The sequence below is a fragment of the Chrysochloris asiatica genome, unplaced genomic scaffold, assembly GCF_000296735.1.
Source record: "Chrysochloris asiatica unplaced genomic scaffold, ChrAsi1.0 scaffold00106, whole genome shotgun sequence".
Lineage (NCBI taxonomy): Eukaryota > Metazoa > Chordata > Mammalia > Afrosoricida > Chrysochloridae > Chrysochloris > Chrysochloris asiatica.
This window is the reverse complement of record NW_006408624.1, coordinates 10367485-10385905: the sequence shown is the minus strand read 5'-3', so window position 1 is coordinate 10385905 and position 18421 is coordinate 10367485. Positions and strand designations below refer to the sequence as shown.

Here is an 18421-nt window from a genome sequence, read left to right as displayed (position 1 = left end):
AATGCAGATTAGAAACAGAGAAAGGATCAGTAATTGGGAAATACAGCCTTGATAATAGAAATGATGCTGGAGATCATATCATAGAAATTTGCAAAATGTGTGACTTATTCAATGCAAATAACATGGACCTAACCAGACGGAATACTCGGGGATTACAATGACTACATCTTTGAGAAGAGACAATGGGAATGTTCAATAACATTAACCAAACATTAAGTCAGGGACAAACTGTGGAACAAACCATTAATTACTCATTTGCAAGTTAAGGTTTAAGATGAAGAAAATTCAAACAAGACCACAAGAGTCAAAATATGACCGTGAACATATCCCACCTGAATTTAGAGACTGTATCAGAAACAGATTTGAGTCCTGGTATTGAGTTGTGGGTTAATGCGCTGGACTGCAGAATCACTTTGAAACTCAAGGTTTGTGGTTTAAGCTCACCAGTCACTCTTTGGAAACACCCTATACAGGGTCACTATAAATGAGAACCAACTTGACAGCACTCAACAACAAATCAGAAACAGATTTGATGTATTTGACACTAAAGACCAGAAGAACTGTGGGATGACATCAAGAACATCATCCACAAAGAAAACAAAAGGTCATTTAAAAGACAAGAAAGAAAGAAAAGACAAAAATGGATGTCCAAAGAGACTCTGAATTTTTATTTTCAGCATAGAGGTAGCTGCTAATGCAAATGGAAGACATGAAGAAGTAAAAGAGATGAACAGAAAATTTCAAAGGACATCGCAAGAAGACAAAGTTACATATTATAATGAAATATGCAAAGATACAGAGTTAGAAAACCAAAAGGAAAGAACACACTCAGCATTTCTCAAGCTGAAAGAACTGAAGAAAAAAATTCAACCTTAACTTGCAATATTGAGGATTCTATAGGCAGAAGAAGATGGAAGGTATACACAGAGTCACTTTACCAAAAAGAAATGGTCAGTGATGAAGCATTTTAAGAGGTAGCCAGCCTATGATCAAGAACCAGTGATACTGAGGGAAGAAGCCCAAGCTGCACTGAAGGCATTGGTGAAAAACAAGCCTCCAGGAATTGATGGAATACCAATTGAAATCTTTCAACAAACTGATGCAACACTAGAGGTGCTCACTGATCTATAAAAACAAACTTTAGAAGTGGAGTGCAGGACCCTACCCAGAGAAACAGTGATGCCAGAGATGGAGGCAGAGACGATGACGTGGAGAGATGGAGCGGCTGTGGACTGTAGACCCAGAGAGGAAGGGGGACTGTGTGCTGATGACCAAGGGGCATGGAGGGGATTGTAACCACGGCAATGACATGATATACGATAGGATGAATATAAAGCAAATGTTCTCCCATGTAAACTATCACAAAATTCACAATAAAACTTTTTTTTTTTTTTTTAATTAGAAGACAGCTAGCTACCTGACCAACTGATTGGAAAAGAGCCATATTAGTACCTATTCCAAAGAGAGGTGACCCAACAGAATGTGGAAATTAGTGAACAAGATCATTAATATCACATGCAAGTAAAATTTTGCTGAAAATTATTTTTAAAATGCTGCAACAGTACATGACAGGGAACTGCAAAAAATTCAAACTAGATTCACAAGAGAATGTGGAACAATGGATATCATTGCTGATATCAAATGGATCGTGGCTGAAAGCAGAGAGTGCCAGAAAGATGTTTATCTCAGCTTTGTTGATTACACAAAGGCTTTCAACATGACAAGCTATGAATACCATTGGGTATTAATTGTTCTCATGAGGAACATGTGGATACACCAAGAGACAGTCATTTGAACAGAACAAAGGGATACTGAAAGGTTTAAAATCAGGAAAGGTGAACATCAGGATTATGTCTTTTCACCATACTTAGTCTGTATACTGAGCAAATAATCTGAGAAACTGGATTATATAAAGAATGTGGCATCATGATTGGAGGAAGACTCATTAACAACCTGTGATACACAGATGATATAACCTTGCTTGCTAGAAATGTTGTTGTTGTTAGGTGCCATCGAGTCGTTAATGACTCATAATGACCCTATGCACAGCAGAATGAAACACTGCCCGGTCCTGGGCCAACCTCACAGTTGTTGCCATGCTTGGGCCCATTGATGCTGCCACTTTGCCAATCCATCTCACTGGGGTGTTCCTCCTTTGCTCTGACCCTCCACCTTACCAAACATGATATCCTTCTTCAGTGACTGGTCCCTTCTGACAACATGTCCGAAGTATGAGAGACAAAGTTTGGCCATCCTGGCCTCCAAGGAGCTGTACTTCTTCCAACATAGGTCTGTTGGTTCTTTTGGCAACCCAAAAATTGGTACTTTCAATATTCTCCTCCAACACCATAATTCAAAAGCATCAGTTCTTCTGCGGTCTTCCTTATTCACTGTCCAGCTTTTGCATGCATATGAGGTTATAGAAAATACCATGGCTTGGGTCAGGCACATCTTAGTCCTCAAGCTGACATCTTTGCTCTTCATCACTTTCAAAAGGTCTTGTACAGCAGATTTGCCTAATGCAATACTCCATTTGATTTCTTAACTGCTGCTTCCGTGAGTGTTGATAGTTGATCCAAGAAGAATGAAGTCCTTAACAACTTCACTCATTTCTCCGTTGATAAGAATGTTGTTGATTGGTGCAGTGGTGAGGATTTTTGTTTTCTTTACATTGAGATGCAATCCATACTGAAGGCTGTGCTCTTTGATCTTCATCAGTAAATATTTTAAGTCCTCTTCACTTTCAGCAAGCAAGGTTGTATCATCTGTATATCTCAGGTTGTTAATTAGTCTTCCTACAGTCCTGATGCCATATTTTTCTTCATAGAACCCAGCTTCTCGGATTATTTGCTCAGCATACAGGTTAAATAAGTATGGTGAAACAATACAACCCTGTTGCACACTTTTCTTAATTTTAAACCATTCAGTGTTCCCATGTTCTGTTCAAACAACTGCCTCTTGGTCCGTGTACAGATTCCTCATGAGCACAATTAAGTGTTCAGGAATACTCATACTTCACAATGTTGTCCATAGCTTGTTGTAATCCACACAATCGAAAGCCTTTGTCTAGTCAATAAAGCACAGGTAAACATCTTTCTGATAATTTCTGCTTTTAGCCAAGATCCATCAAACATTAGCAATGATATCCCTTGTTCCACGGCCTCTTCTGAATCCGGCTTGACCCTCTGGAAGTGCTCTGTCAATGTATGCTTGCAGCCATTTCTGTATTACCTTTAGTAAAACTTTAATCACATGGGATAGCAAAGGTATTGCCCAATGATTTCCACATTCCGTTGGGTCACCTGTCTTTGGAATGGACACAAATACGGATCTCTTCTAATCAGTTGACCAGATAAGAGGACTTAAAATACTTACTGATGAAGAACAAAGATCACAGCCTTCAGTATGAATTGCACCCGAATTTAAGAAAATAAAAATCCTCACAACTGGACCTTTAAATAACCTGGTAAATGGAGAAATGATGAAAGTTGTCAAAGACTTCGTTTTTCTTTAACATATATTTGAATCCAACAATTTTTCATCTATTCATTAATAACATTCTAAAATTCCAGTTCACCATTATCTTTTGTCTTTTTTCTTTCTTTTATATATTTCATATATTTCAAGCACCTAGACTAGTCTATTTGATATCAGCATCACCATCCAGCTTTCATCTGGTTATTGTTTACAGGGCACATATTTTTCCCATACTTTTATTTTTGTTGTCCTGTGTCTTTGTATTTCAGGTATGCTTAAATTGTAATGCTTTCTTTTCAACAAAATCACATCTTCCTAAAGATATATGCTACATTTTGAACCTGTAGGGAATGAGAGGTGAAAGATCTAAACCTCCAAATGGTCAAGATTAAGACAATCTTCTATAGCTTTTCACAGCTGAGGGAGACAAAGGCTTGTTAGTTTCTCAAAGCACAGGAGGTGTATGTCCAAAGAAAAGGGATAAACCAGAAGTATAATACAGCCATGGTCTGCCTTAACCCATGATTATCTTAAGTTGATTACAGTTTTAACTATGTATCTTACAGAAAAAATGAATTACTTGATGGACGATACAAACTGAAACTGCCATAGTTAATTTCTATAACATGTCCACAAAAAAGTATTACATACTCTAAGACTATGATCTTAAGTCATCCTTCAGGTCTGGAAATGAATTCACCCCCATGGCTCAATGTTCAGATAAAGAATAGACAGACTTATAAGGGGAATAATAATACTAGTGAGAAACACATAACTTAGAATAATCAACAGGATATTCTTTACCAAGGACCAACTTCAGAAGGGTTATGAAAGAAGGAGGAATGGAAACAAGAAACACAGGGAAGAAGTAGAATAAGTGATGCTACATTGTGGAAATCAATGATATGAAACAAAATGTGTGTGAATTGTTGAATGCAAAATTGATGGTCTGCTCTGTAAATAAAAAAATTCACAATAAAAAGTTAAAAAATTATTAAATACAAAAAGGAGTAGAATAATCAAGAAAATATAGAGGCAATAAAAGAAGATCCATATGTAGGAGTCCTGGTGTGGTGCTGTAGGATAAGCACTGGACTGCAAAGTTGGTTTGAGCCAAAAGTCCATGGTTCAAATCAACCAGCTGCTCCTTGGAAACCCTATACAGGGTTGCTATGAGTCATGACCAGCTTGACAGCACTTAACAACAATAATTATCTGCATTATTTCTTTTCTCACATTTTTTCATCTTTTTTCCATTTAACATATTGTCATTTTAAATTCTGTGTTTGTTCCATTATCATGTTGCTGTTACTGTTAAGTGCTATCAAGTCAGTTGAAACTGCCAACCTTGTAGAACCTATAAAAAAGTAAATGGACCTCTGTCATGAACTGAATTGTGCCCACAACTCCTCCCCCAAATACACACACACACAAATTGTGTTTCAGCTTGGCTGGACCATGATTCTTGCAATAATTCCCCATGATGTGATCTGATGTGATAAACCTATGTGGACTAAAGGCAGAATTTGTTATTGTTGTTAAGTGCTGTTGAGTTGATTCTGACTCGTAGCAATCCTGTATAGAGTTTCAAGGAGTAGATGGTGGGTTTAAACTAGTCATCTTGTAGTAGCTTTCCATTGTTTATCCTACAGCACCACTCCAGAACCCTTAATCCTAGCAGGACCCTGATCCGATGTATAGAAGATTCCCAAGGGTGTGGCATGCAACACTTTTCATCTTATAAGAGATAAAAGAAGAGAGATCTAAGTAGAAAAAGGGGGGCCTATTACAATCAGGAAAGAAGCTAAGTGGAGTTCGTCCTCTGGACCTGGGGTTTCTGCACTGTGAAGCTCCTGTTGTTGTTGTTAAGTGCTGTTGAGTTAGTTAGAACTCATAACATAGCAACTCTATACAGGGTTCCCAAGGAGCAGCTGGTGGGTATGAACTGCTGACCTTGATGTTTGTAGTACAGTGCTTATCCTATAGTACCATATCAGGACTTCTAGATCCATGGAAAGATTGATGCCAGGATACATGGAGTTCTCGAAGGAATTCTAGGCGTACAGAAGCTGAAAGGAGAGAAGAACTTTTTCCAGAGCAAGTGCTATGAATTTGGACTTCTAGTCTCCCAAACTGAGAGAATAAATTTCTGTTTGAAAGTTATTCGCTTATGGCATTTCTATTACAGCAGTATTAGATAACCAAGACAACATCCTAGAAACAAAATATAGTAATAGAAATTAAGAACTCATTGTTATTAAGTGCTGTTGAGTCAGTTCAGACTCATAGTGACCCTGTATAGCGTTTCCAAGGAGCAACTGGTAAGTTTGTACCACCGAGCTTGGAGTTCAAACTGACCTTGAGGTCCAGCGTTATACCCATCCAAGAACTCATTGGATTGGTTTAAAGGCAGACAAGATTCAGCAGAAGACAAGATCAGTAATCTTGAAGAAAGATCAACAGAAAAGCATCCAAAGTGAAGCACAGTGATAAAATAAAAACGGAACTAAAATAAAAAGAGTATATCAGAGACATGAAGATCATGTTCTTGTGAGGTGCTGTCAAGTTGGTTCTGATTCATACAGACCTTATGCACAAGAGAACAAAACTGTCTGGTCCTGAGGCACCCTCACAATTGTTGTTACATTTGAATCCACTGTTGCTGCCACTGTGTCAATCCATTCCATTAGGAGTCTTCCTCGTTTTTTGCTGATCCTCCACTTTCCCAAGCATGATATGCTTCTCCAGGAGCAGCTAGTGAGTTTGAACCATCAACCTTGCAGTTCAAATTGACCTTGCAGCCCAGTGCTTATACCTACCCAAGAATTCAATGGATGGATTTAAAGGCTTACAAGGTTCAACTGAAGACAAGATAAGTAATTTTGAAGTTAGATCAACAGAAAAACAAAAATGGCAGAAAATTACCTAAAAAGGTAATGGTTGAGACTTTTCCCAAACTAATTAAAGATGGGCAACCCACAGATTTAAGGAGCTCAGCAATCCACAAGCAGAAAAAAACCAAAACAGAAACAAACACTAGACTAAGATACATTATTGTTAAAACACTGAAAACAAGAAAAACAACTGAAATGAAAGACACAGAGGAAGGGCAAAGGGAAATTCTTTAAAATTTTACATTACAAGAGAAAAAAGAAGTAATATTCTTACAACAATAGACTGATAGCTGACTTTTCAACAGAAACTATGAAAGCCAAAGCACTAGAATGGCATAATAAAAGAATTAAACTACCAACTCAGAATTCTACAGGTGGAATAACTGTTACTGTTGTTGTGTGCCATGGAGTCGGTTCTGATTCATAGGGACCCTGTACAGGGTTTCCGAGCCTGTAAATCTTTACAGGAGCAGAAAGCCTCATCTTTCTCCAATGGAACATCTGGTAGTTTCAGACTGCTGATTAGGTGGAATAATATTTTCGGACAAAATAAGCTGAGAGAATTTGTCACCGGCAAATTGAAACTACATAAAGCTCTTTGGGTTAAAGGAAAATGACCCCAGATGGAGGCATAGAACTGAACGTAAACATGCAGAGCAGAAGAAACAGTAAACACATAGGTATCTGACACAAAAGAATATTTACTAGATGGAAGTAGGTGGGTACAGGTAAATGGAGCTAAATTTTGATAAGGATTTTGCATTATTTGGGAAGAGGCTTCACTGCTTATTTAGGGCACTGCTGCGTGCTGTTGAGTCCTGTATAAGAAATGCTGAGTGGCTGGTGGGTTTGAACTGCTAAACTTGCAGTTAGTAGTCCAGGTCTTATAAATCAAGAGTACATATTTGCTTAATGTAGTCAATTAAAGAATTATAAAAGAATGTACTGTTCAGAAATTAAGAGTAGGACAATGGAATAATAAAACATAATTAATTCAAAAGAAGACAAGGAAGGAGCCATAAAGAAATAAATAAACAAGACAAATAGAAAGCAAGAGAGCAAAATGATATGCATGAACTCAAACAATTAAACATAAGTAGATTAAATAAACCAATTAATAGAAAAAAATAAATGCTGGACAAAATAACACCATAAAACCCAAGTCAGCTACCTTAAAAGATCACCTCCATGTCTGAAATTTCAGTTCATCGGATCCTCATGATTTCTAAAGCTATGGGTCAGAATCAACTCAACAGCACTTAACAACAACAATGTCTTTTTAAATAATTTACTTGACTTTTCTGTTGTTGCATCAGAAACTTTTCACTGCCACAATCCAACATGAAAGCATGAGGGATCCTCATTATCTTCTACCTAACCACTGCCATGTTGTTGTTGTTGTTAAGTGCCTTTGAGTCGGTTCCGACCCATAGCGACCCTGTACAGGGTTTCCAAGGGTGTAAATCTTTCCGGGAGTAGAAAGCCTCATCTTTCTCCTGCGGAGCGGCTGGTAGTTTCGAACCGCTGACCTTAAGGTTCGCAGCCTGATTCATAACCACTACGCTAACCACTGTCATAGCATGGTAGAATAAAGCACTGGACCACAAGGTCATTTGAACTGCAACGTCAGCGGTTCAAGCTTACCAGCTGCTTCTCAGAAACCTTATACAGGGCAGTTATGAGTCAGAACTGACTCAACAACAGCTCTTAACAACAGTTGTACTCTAGCTCCCCTCACAGAGCAGCCAGGGTGTTTATTTTAAGTATACCCTGTCACTCCCCTTCAGGGACTTCCCTTCTTAATTAGAATAAATTCAAATTCATTTTCACAGCCTGCTACTGCCTCTCAAGCCTAATCTCCCTCTAGTTCTCCCCTTTGCTCACTTGATTCTAGTCACACTGATCATCTCAGAATGTTTTGTGATGTCTTCTACTAGGAAGGCTTTTCTCAGATCTTCATAAGACTTGTATCTTTACTTCATTTGAGAGCTTTGTGCAAATGTCATCTCCATAGAGAGAACTTCCCTTATCGCTCACACTCTTCTTACCTTTCTTTAGTTTTAGTCATAGCACTTACCATTATCTGACATTTTATTATATGTTTGTTTCTTTATTTCCTGCCTCTTCCATTAGGAGGCATGCTCCATGAGAGTGAAAACTGTTTTGTTCACTCTTCTATCCACAAGGCCTAGAATAGTGTTCAGTAACTATTTGTGGAACAAATTAGCTGTTCTTTACCTCAAAGAATACTCAATTTAAGGAGGAGACAAATGATTCGAGTAAAAATGAAAAGTGCTCTAGCAGAGTTGCCTACATAATGCTTTGGAGATGGGGTACTGATGTAGTTGGGTCATGGTCAAAGAAGCTCTCAATATAAGAGATGTCTCTTGAGCTCAGTGTTGAAACTGAGTATTGCTGTCTGAGAAGAATAGAGCTCAGCATATGTGAAGGAATGGTGTTCAGAAAGCCAGGGTCTAGAATATAGGAATAAGTGACAGAATGATGTAACTAGAGAACAAGTTGGGGGCAAAGTCACAAAACCCCTTGGATATCGGCATAACAAATTGGACTTTGCCTTACAGGTAATAGGGAGTAAAGATTTTTAAGGTAAGGAAAGATGTTATCAGATTTCTGTTTCTTTGTGTTGTACAAGCCCTTACTGCAGCAATTATACTAAAACATCGAGTAGATTGACTTAGAAAATCCTTGACTTCGTTGTCAGAGCCCCATTTCAGAACTTTAGTCTTTATCTCAATTCACTGTGACCAAGAAAAGGAATGACATCCTCTGCTGAGCCAGCCTATGATTTTGCTTATATGCTTCAACTTGATTTAGATGAGAGTACTTCTCTAAGATGACTTGGGGAAGAAAAATTAGTAGGGGGTCGGGGAAGGTAGGGGTTCTTTCTTATCTACCATAAATAATTAAAAACCTCTAATTCTAATGAGGCTTTCTGCTCCCGAGAAGGAGGTGATTTGATGGCACTTAACAACAACAATTCTAGCCTGTCTAGTTTCAGTTCTCTTCTGAGAGTGATCTAACATTTGGGCCGGATATTCGGAAACTAGCTTTTAGTACCTAAGCAGAGTTGGCAAGCCCTTTTTACTTCTGGCTGGGATGGAAATGCAGGTGGGGCGGGGGGTAATAGAATGAGTCTTTTTCTTGCAGTTGTGATTCCAAAGAATCCCTATCCTGCATCTGATGTGAACACTGAGAAGCCCAGCACCCACACCAGCACCAAAACTATCTTGGAGCATCAACCAGGGCAGAAGGGACGTAAACCAGGAAAGAAGCGGGGCCGGACACCCAAGACCCTAATTCCCCATCCCATCTCTACCCCATCTAAGTCAGCTGAACCTTTGAAATTCCCAAAGAAGCGGGGTCCCAAACCTGGCAGTAAGGTAGGTGAAACTGTGGGTTCCTACAGAAAAGGTGCTGCAGGGGTTATGAAAGGGTAATTCATTCACCTCCATCCCTCTTAGAAAGGCACTGGAGTTGATAATACTAGAGAGAGGATGACGGGGATATGGAACAAATTTTAACTTTAAAAGTTATTCACATTTGAGGAGACTGTCTTCTAACTTCTTCCATAGATGGAAGGCCATGCATCATGTTAGCCTTCCTAGAATGGATACCCAGGTATATGAAGGTAAAGAGCAAGTTGGCTGTAATTGCATTGCTTTTTCTATCTCTACTTGCTCTTTAAAATGTGTGTGTGTTGAATACTTACTAGATAGATATCAAGCTCTGCATTAGACCCCATTACATGCATAGTACTCATGATCTTCACAAAACCCTAGGAGGGAAATAATTTTAACCTTATTTTATAGGTAAGCAAACTGAGACTTCAGGATGTGAAATGACTTTCATAGCTAATAAATGGCAACACCTGCAGAGATTTATCCCAGATCTTTAGCTCCATAGTCACTATTGCCCTATCACGTACTCACTCTCTCACATGTCCTATGGGCAGTAGCTTACCTCTAATATAGCAAAAGATTGCTGAGTCAAGCTTCACAGAGCACTGTTACTGAAAGTATTTCCTCTTAATCGTGGCAGATCTTCAGGTCAGTTCTTCATTCATATCTTCCTAGGGATGCCATTGATATGGAGAAAAAAGGGTCTTCAACTGCTTCTCTAGGACTTTCTTTGACATCACCTCTTCTACTTACTTTCTGTCAGGAGATCCCTCTGAATCTCCTCCTGAACTACCTGAGTTCCAGTGTGAAAATGAGACCCACTTCTCCCTGGGCATTCCATTCCATAATTATATAAGTACTTCCCTAGGTTGATTGTTTGCATGTTTTTTGTCTCTTTGGTTGGTTGTTTGGTTGGCTCCAGCAGACATCAGTCATTCTGGTATGAATATGAACTCTTCAAAGTCAAGAACCTAATCTTTCTTCTTTCTTTCTGTTACAGTGCTTTTCATTACAGTCTTTTGGGAGATGTTCATTACATTTAAGATGGATGAATGGTAGATGAATGGCTGGGATATGCTGGACAGACAGATGGATAGATGATTATAGTGATGATGTTACCAATCTCAGTTGTCACTTATTTATTGTGTCACAAGAATTATTTGAACTCTTGATATCACATCCTGCTCTTCCTGCATAATGCATAATGTTTCTTCTAGTCCGTTATCACTGATTCCTAACTCAGGTCCTGGTTCATTTTGGTCTCCATTGCCCTCCTCTCATTCTCATGTTGTGGAGGAGAGGTTGAAAGCTCTGAGGACACCAAGGCCAGAGAAGCCATGTTTTGGATGATATGAGGACATCTTGAGGATTGTCAGGATAAATAGGATGGAGTCCTGCTGTGGTGCTGTAGGGTAAGCACTAGACTGCTAACCACTAAATCAGTGGTTCAAACCCACCAGTTACTCCTCAGAAACCCTATACAGGGTTGCTATGAGTTGGAACTTACTCAACAACACACAACAACTACAACTTGTTTGTGGCACTTCAAAGACAGAACCAGAACCAATAGGAAGAAATTCAAGCATACAGATTTTGTCCTAACATAAAAGGAACAATTAAATCTATCCCATAATGAAAGTTGAGTCTTTATCACTAGAGTTATTTCATAAGGGACAGAATGAAGATACGCAAGGGATGTTTTCAGGGAGAAGGAAATAGAAACATTCGGTGGATGATGTTGTTGGTAGGTGCCGTCGAGTCAGTTCCGACCCATAGGAACCCTGTATAGGGTTTCCGAGGAGCTACTGGTGAGCTTGAACCAGTGACCTTGCAGTTCAGAAGTCTGGCACATTAACCCACAGCGCCACACCATTAAACGGCCTTTGTTATTGTTGTTGTTAAGTGCAGTTGAATCGATTCCACCCCATAGTGATTCTGTATAGGGTTTCCAAGAGCAGCTGGACCTTACAGTTCAAACCAACCGTGCAGTCCAGTGCTATGTTATATATAGCACCACACCAGGATCCTTTAAAATCCAAGAATTATGATTTTATGATTGCCTCTGCTCTGTTCCCTCAGGCAGTTCCAAACACTGTATCTGAAGTCCACTTTCTGTCCAACCCTCATGATAAAAATAATTCTCATCTTACCATGTATTTTAAGTCATGATATTTGACTCCCTAATTCCCCTCCCTATAACTTCCGGTTGCCTTTTCCAAAATGTATGTGTCTTCCACTTCACCCATGAGCTTTCCTTTACAAAAAAAATATTCCTTTACAAAGCAATGTGGTCGTATGGCTACAAATTAGCCATCATTGAAACCAGAAACACTTAAGTTTAAAGCTTATTTTCATTTTTCACAATTGTGTGACATTGGGGATTTTTTTTTGGTAAAGCTCTGAGCCCCAGTTTTTTCACCTGTAAAATGGATATGAAGTGATGTGCGAGTAGACACATCTAAATGCGTGTAAATACATATATTTCAAATAGTAATAATGCCTTCCATTTTCCCCTATTGTCTACATATTTTGAGCACCTAACTCGCTAGGCTTTTGTCTTCAGTGAGCCTAGGAAATCCTACCACCAACTGGTGAAGTTGAGCTAGAATTTTCCACCTTCTCAGATTATTTACTTAGATTTTCATTTTTAGTAATATCAAAAGCCATGTACCTTGTGTGCTTGTAATGTTTCATGAAGGTTTGCATGATTGATTTCACAGGAAAAGCCATCTTTATGTATGGCTGCTTTCTGCAATGCTATCTCTTTGCAAAGTATACTCCTAGAAGAAAATTGGTTTGTACAGCTTTCAGCAGTGGACCCTACATAGGGAATTTAGTAAAAAGAACCCAACTGCTCCTCAGAAATCCTGTACAGGGTCACCATGAGTAGGAACTGACTTGACGGCACTTAAGAATAACAGTGATGTTTATGTTTTCCTAGAATTCAGGAAGGCTTTTTTAAAAACTGTTTGTTGGCAAATCAAAACCACATTGAGATACCGATTTACTGTCACTTTGGTGCTGTTATTATTGTTGCTAACTGCCATCAGGTTAGTTTCTACTCATAGCAATCCTGTAAAGGGTGTTTATGGAGTGGCTGGTGAGTTTTACTCTCACTAGGGTGACTAAAAGAAGCCCTGAGAGTGGGTTACAAACTGGGCAGCTAACCACAAGGTCAGCAGTTCTAATCTACCAGCCACTCTGCTGAAGAAAGATGCAGCTTTCTACTTCCATAAAGGTTTACAGCCTCAGAAACCCTATACAATGTCTCTATGAGTTGGAATTGACTCCACAGCACACCACCACCAGTATCACTAAGATTTAAAATGAAACAAAACAGAAAATAACAAATATTGGTGAGGATATGGGGAAATTGAATCCCTTGCCCATTGCTGGTAGGAGTATAAAATGGTACAGACATAATGAAAAACTGTTTGACAATTTCTAAAATAAAAGTAGAACTGCCTTATGACTCAGCAATTCCACTCATAGGTATGTACCCAGTTGAAAGCAAAGACGCAAACAGGCTCATACAGCAGTGTCTCAATAGTCAAAGGTGGGAACAAACTAAATGCCAAAAGATGAATGTAGTACATGCAAGCAATGAAATACTACTCAGCCAGTGGGAGAAATGAAGTCTTAGTGCATACTACAGTATGGATGTAGTTTGAAAACATTATGCTGAGCGAAATTAGCCAATCAAAAAAGGACAAATACAAAAAGACAAGAAAAAGGTAAATGTATAAAGACCAAAGTTTATTAGTGGCTATATAGGCAGGAAGGAGGGAGAAAAGGGGCTTCATGGTGATGAAAAATCTCTTGGATTAATTGCAGCAATGCACAGCTGATTATTATCATTGTTGCCAATAAGTAGAATACCTGTAAAAAGTTGAATTGGCAAAACTTGTGTGTATAATAGATGTATTTACAAGAATGACAGAAAGAAAGAGTAGCTGTTGAGGCTGCTATGTGCACCCAAACATCTTGTGAAAAGTTTAGGGTCAGAGTTTCATGGGACATGCCAGTTAGTTGGCCTAAACCCAACCAGTGCTTCTGTTTAGGGCTTCTGTTCTACCTCCTACACAGCTGCATAATAAGTCAATTGCATGGTCTTAAAAGTTTGCAAGTGACCATCCAAGGCACAATTGGTCTCTAGTCACCAGAAGCAACAGAGGAAGAAAAAAAGTCAGAAATAGGAGGGCATGGAATGTGTAGCTAATTGCCTCCATGAACAACTGCCTCCTTTGCCAGGAGACCAGACGAACTGGATGGTGCCTGACTAACAGTACTGAGTAATTTGATCAAAAATCCCATAGAAAACATCCTGCTCAAAAGGAGAAAATGCAGAACAGAACTACAAATTCTCATAGGCTTCAGACTTTTTGGAGCCTTGGAGAATAGATGAATCCCTGAAATCATTTCCCTGAGTTAATCTTTAAACCTTGAACTAAAAATATCCCTGAAGTCATCTTTAAAAAAAACTGAACATTAGTTTCACTTAACTAGTAAATAAGGTCTGCCTTAATCATTGTGCTCTTTTAAAAACTATCTATATGGGATGAAATCGACAACAGCAACTCCAAAGATTAGATAGGAACCTTAGGGGTCAGTGAGTTTTTGAAGAATGTAATCAGTGTTACCAAATTGCACATGTTGAAACAGTTAAATATTTTACTGTATATAATCTCAATAACAACAACAAAATAAACAGAATTTAGAAAAACAAATCTGTTTCTTGGAAACAGCCATCTGATACAGCTGCTCTGCCCCAAGGACTACCCTGAATAGCACAGAGGAGGTATTAGACTGATCTCAAGTCATCTTTATTACTGCTCCCATTATAGGTTCTCTGCTGTTTGCTTCACTGATAAAAAAGGTCTTGATGTGGTGCTGTAGGATAAGCCTGGCCTTCTAACTGCAGGGTCAGCAGTCCATACCCACTAACCTCTCCTAAGAACCCCTGAGGGCCTCCAGGAGTCAAAACCTACTTGGCAGCACTTGGAACAACAACGCTATATGGGTGATATTCAGAATCAAACTCCTAAGGGGCTCCAGGGAATATCAGTATGTAAACATAAAATGGCAATACATTGATGATGCGTGCAGGAGATTGCAATCATTGCAGTAAAACGAAATAAGATGGGATGGATGTAAAGTTAGTGTTCTCCCATAATTCACAATAAAAACTTTTAAAAAATGGCAATATATTATGATAAATGCAATAATACAAAGTATAAAGGTAGCATGAAAGAAATAGCAATTAATTGTGGATGCCTGGAAAAGCTCCCTGGATGAACAGAAATGTGTAAGGTTAAAAAAAAAAAAAAAAGGAGAAAACTTTCCAGACTGTAGGGAAGGTTTATGATCATAAAATTGTGGAACAAGTAACACTACATGTTTTTTAGAGAAGTAGTGCAGTTATCTATTATTAGAGCAATCAGTGGAAGTAAAAAGCTGAGGAAGTAGGCATGGGAAGTAATCTGTAGAGTTCAGGAAAGGACCATTTCTTCTTTTGTTGTTAAATGCTATTAATCCAGCTCCAACTCATAGTAACCCTGTATTAATTAGAGTTTCAGAAACTATAAACTATAAACCTCCCATGGGGTCACTGGTGGAATCAAACCACTGACCTTGTAGTTTCAAGTCCAGTGCTTATCCTACAGAGCCACTGCATTTCCGTTCTATTTTTAGAGAGAGAAATAAAGCACAAAATAATGTACAAAATACAAGGTAGACTTAAACCACAGTCCTTTTTTAAAAAAAAAAAATTTTTTTCCCCCTTTTTGCTTTTGTCTACCCAACTGGCAAAGAATCTGGAACTTCATGTGATAATATTGAATCTAGTAAGACAGTCAAGGAGTTCAGCTCTGGCTCTACAGAGCCCAGAATCTTGTTTACTGTATGGAAAGCCCTGGGCCAGATGCTGTGTGGGAAACATAGTCCCACCCACAAATAAAACTTAGCCTCATGGTTGAATTAAGTGCTAGGACTAGAGGAATGGAAAGACAAGTTACATATCACGGGTAGCAAACTTTTCCCCATCCATTTTGACAGAGAAAACCTCGGACTTTGCTGAACCCACCACCCACCTCACCAACAACCAGCACCCCTGAACCGGATACCAGCACTGTGCCCCAAGATGCTGCCACTATCCCCAGCTCAGCCATGCAGGCCCCCACAGGTAAGAGCAGATCACGGGCTAGCTGCAGTAAGCCCCAGGCCCCCAAGTCTGACTTTCTTTTTGTTTCACACCAATAATGAGCCCCTTGTCCATTTGTAAACCTGAGTAGAGTTTTTCAAAATACGTATATCTTTGGCATTTGGAAGTCTCAGAGAAACTTGTCAAAACATAGAAACATTGGTAGGTGTTCTGTGAACTCTGAATAGAGAGCTGGGTGGGAGATGGAGCCAACACGAGGATATCTCTTTCCTAGTTTGTAATAAAACTCCTTCATAGTTAGAGGTGCCCCCTTCTTTGTGGTTCATTCCAGAGACCATGTGCTTATCTCAGTAATATTGTCATCATTCAAAGTTGTCTGAAACTCCTCCGATTTCTGTGTGTGTGTGTGTGTGTGTGTGTGTGTTTTTTACCGTCATTAATGGTGGCAAATCTTGGTGTTATGAAAGTAGTTGTTTCAAACCACAGTGGATGATCCATCTGGATTATGTGAATCTGGTCCCATTTCATAAACCATTTATGCAAGTAACTCTAAAAGTACTACCCTTTTAGAATAGATACATAGCCCTTCAGTGAGGTAACTATAAAGAAAAATACTCATTTTTTTAAATGTGTAAATTAAGATAAATGTGTGAAACCTTACACTCGTTACCCTGAGGAACTTCTTTAGGGGAGTCTGAGCAGTTGAAATGATGCCAGTTGGAGCTAGGGTGGTCTTTTCCTTGAAAGATCAAGTTCTCTTTCCCCAAATCCTAGATCTTGAAGGGAAGCCCTACTTCCTCTTTAAAAGACCTTATGAAGACAACCGAGCCTTCTGGTAGCATGTGCGTCCAGCTCTAACCAGCATCCTATTACATGATTTCTCCAAACATGTCACCTGCAGCTAGCTCCAAACAATTGCTGAGTTTGCTTAATCCAGGAGTGTCATTACATTAATAAATAAATTAATGGCCTTTTGCCCCTGAGTTCCATGGATGAGAAAGTAAGGACAATTGAGCACTTTGATGAAAATATTGATTACATTTTCTAACTTTATGACATGCCCACTAGATTGATGCCCTGCACTTAGCCCACATTATTCTAGATACCAGTTTTGTGCCTTTTCAATGATACCAGCAGCCACAGAAACTTCCTGATTACACATAACTCTTCCTTTTAAATGGTGCATACCAACTCTGCTGGCAATCACAGGGCTGGGCCTCTCCTTTGGCCTGAGTCCTACCCATTGTAAGGCTATAGCCTTACAAGCAGTTTTCACTGATCACTGTGTCACTGTTTCCTAACTGGGCCCTGACTCACTCTGTGTGACCTTGGCATCACTTCCGTCTCTGAGCCTTAGTTGCTACATCTGTATAGTGTATTGTCTTTTCAAACGTTCATAATACAACCTCTTAGATTTAATGTTATGTGCCACACTGTATCCTTTATTACATTTGATTATTTTTTTACCTCTATAAAACTTTTTAAAATTATTTTTAATTTTACCAGGATTTTATATACTCACAGTTCAAAAAAAAAAATAGGTCTACAAGATTTATTACAAAAGCAAAACAGACTCCCTCTCTCCCCCCCCCCACCACCCCCCCCGCTGCTTTCTGCTTCCCAGAAGTAATCACTTTAAATTCAGCTGATTCTTATTTTTTAGCTTTCATGTGTTTAAATAATATGTTTATGTTGCTATTTTTTTTTTCCAGCATTAGGTACTCTTCTACTGACTCTTGTAAGAAAAACCAAATCAGTCCCACCTCTTAACTTACTTCTGTTCTAACACAAGCTGCACCTGCAACATTCTGCACTCTTAACCACCCGGAACTAGGTCAGACCTCACAAGTCATAGGACACAGTCTAAGAGATTGCCAAGCTGCCAGCTACAAAGTTGAAACTCTCCAAGGACTCCCTTTGCTTTTGACTTGCAATATACAAATTTAGGAGCTCTCACTATTCCTCAGGATACTAGCTCTAAGCTCAGGAGGTCCCAGCCTCCATCCACCCATGTTCTGACCTCCTGGCTCCCACTGCTCCCTCAGGTTTGGCAGTCCACTAGAGTGACTCAGAACTTGAGGAAAACACTGTGCTTATTATTACAGCTTTATTATGTTATTCTTAGGTGCCATGGAGTCAGCCCTGACACATAGCTACCCTATGCGCCACAAAAAGAAACACTGAGTGGTCCTGCACCATCCTCACAATGGTTGTTACACGTGAGCTCATTGCTGCTGCCATTGTGTCAGTCCATCTTGTTAGAGGTCTTCCACTTTCACTCACCCTTCACTTTACCAAGCATGATGTCCTTCTACAATGAATAGTCTCTCCCGATAACATGTCCGAAGTATGATAGATGAAGTTTGGGCTATCCAAGCTTCTAAAGAGCATTCTAACTGTAGTTCTTCCAACACAGATTTATCCATTCTTCCCGCAGTCCATGGTATTTTAATATTCTTCTCTGACACCAT

At 39.1% G+C, this 18421-nt stretch overlaps 1 protein-coding gene across 3 annotated transcripts in view; it reads left to right on the top strand.

Annotated features, from left to right (window-relative positions):
- The window catches only part of SCMH1 (sex comb on midleg homolog 1 (Drosophila)), a 296989-nt gene that overhangs the window by 235056 nt on the left and 43512 nt on the right, over positions 1–18421 (top strand). For all 3 annotated transcript variants that reach the window (XM_006867602.1, XM_006867601.1, XM_006867603.1), the window contains 2 exons: positions 9540–9772; positions 15845–15971. In XM_006867602.1, coding sequence (XP_006867664.1) covers positions 9540–9772; positions 15845–15971 — 360 coding nt within the window. The remainder of the gene's footprint in view (positions 1–9539; positions 9773–15844; positions 15972–18421) is intronic.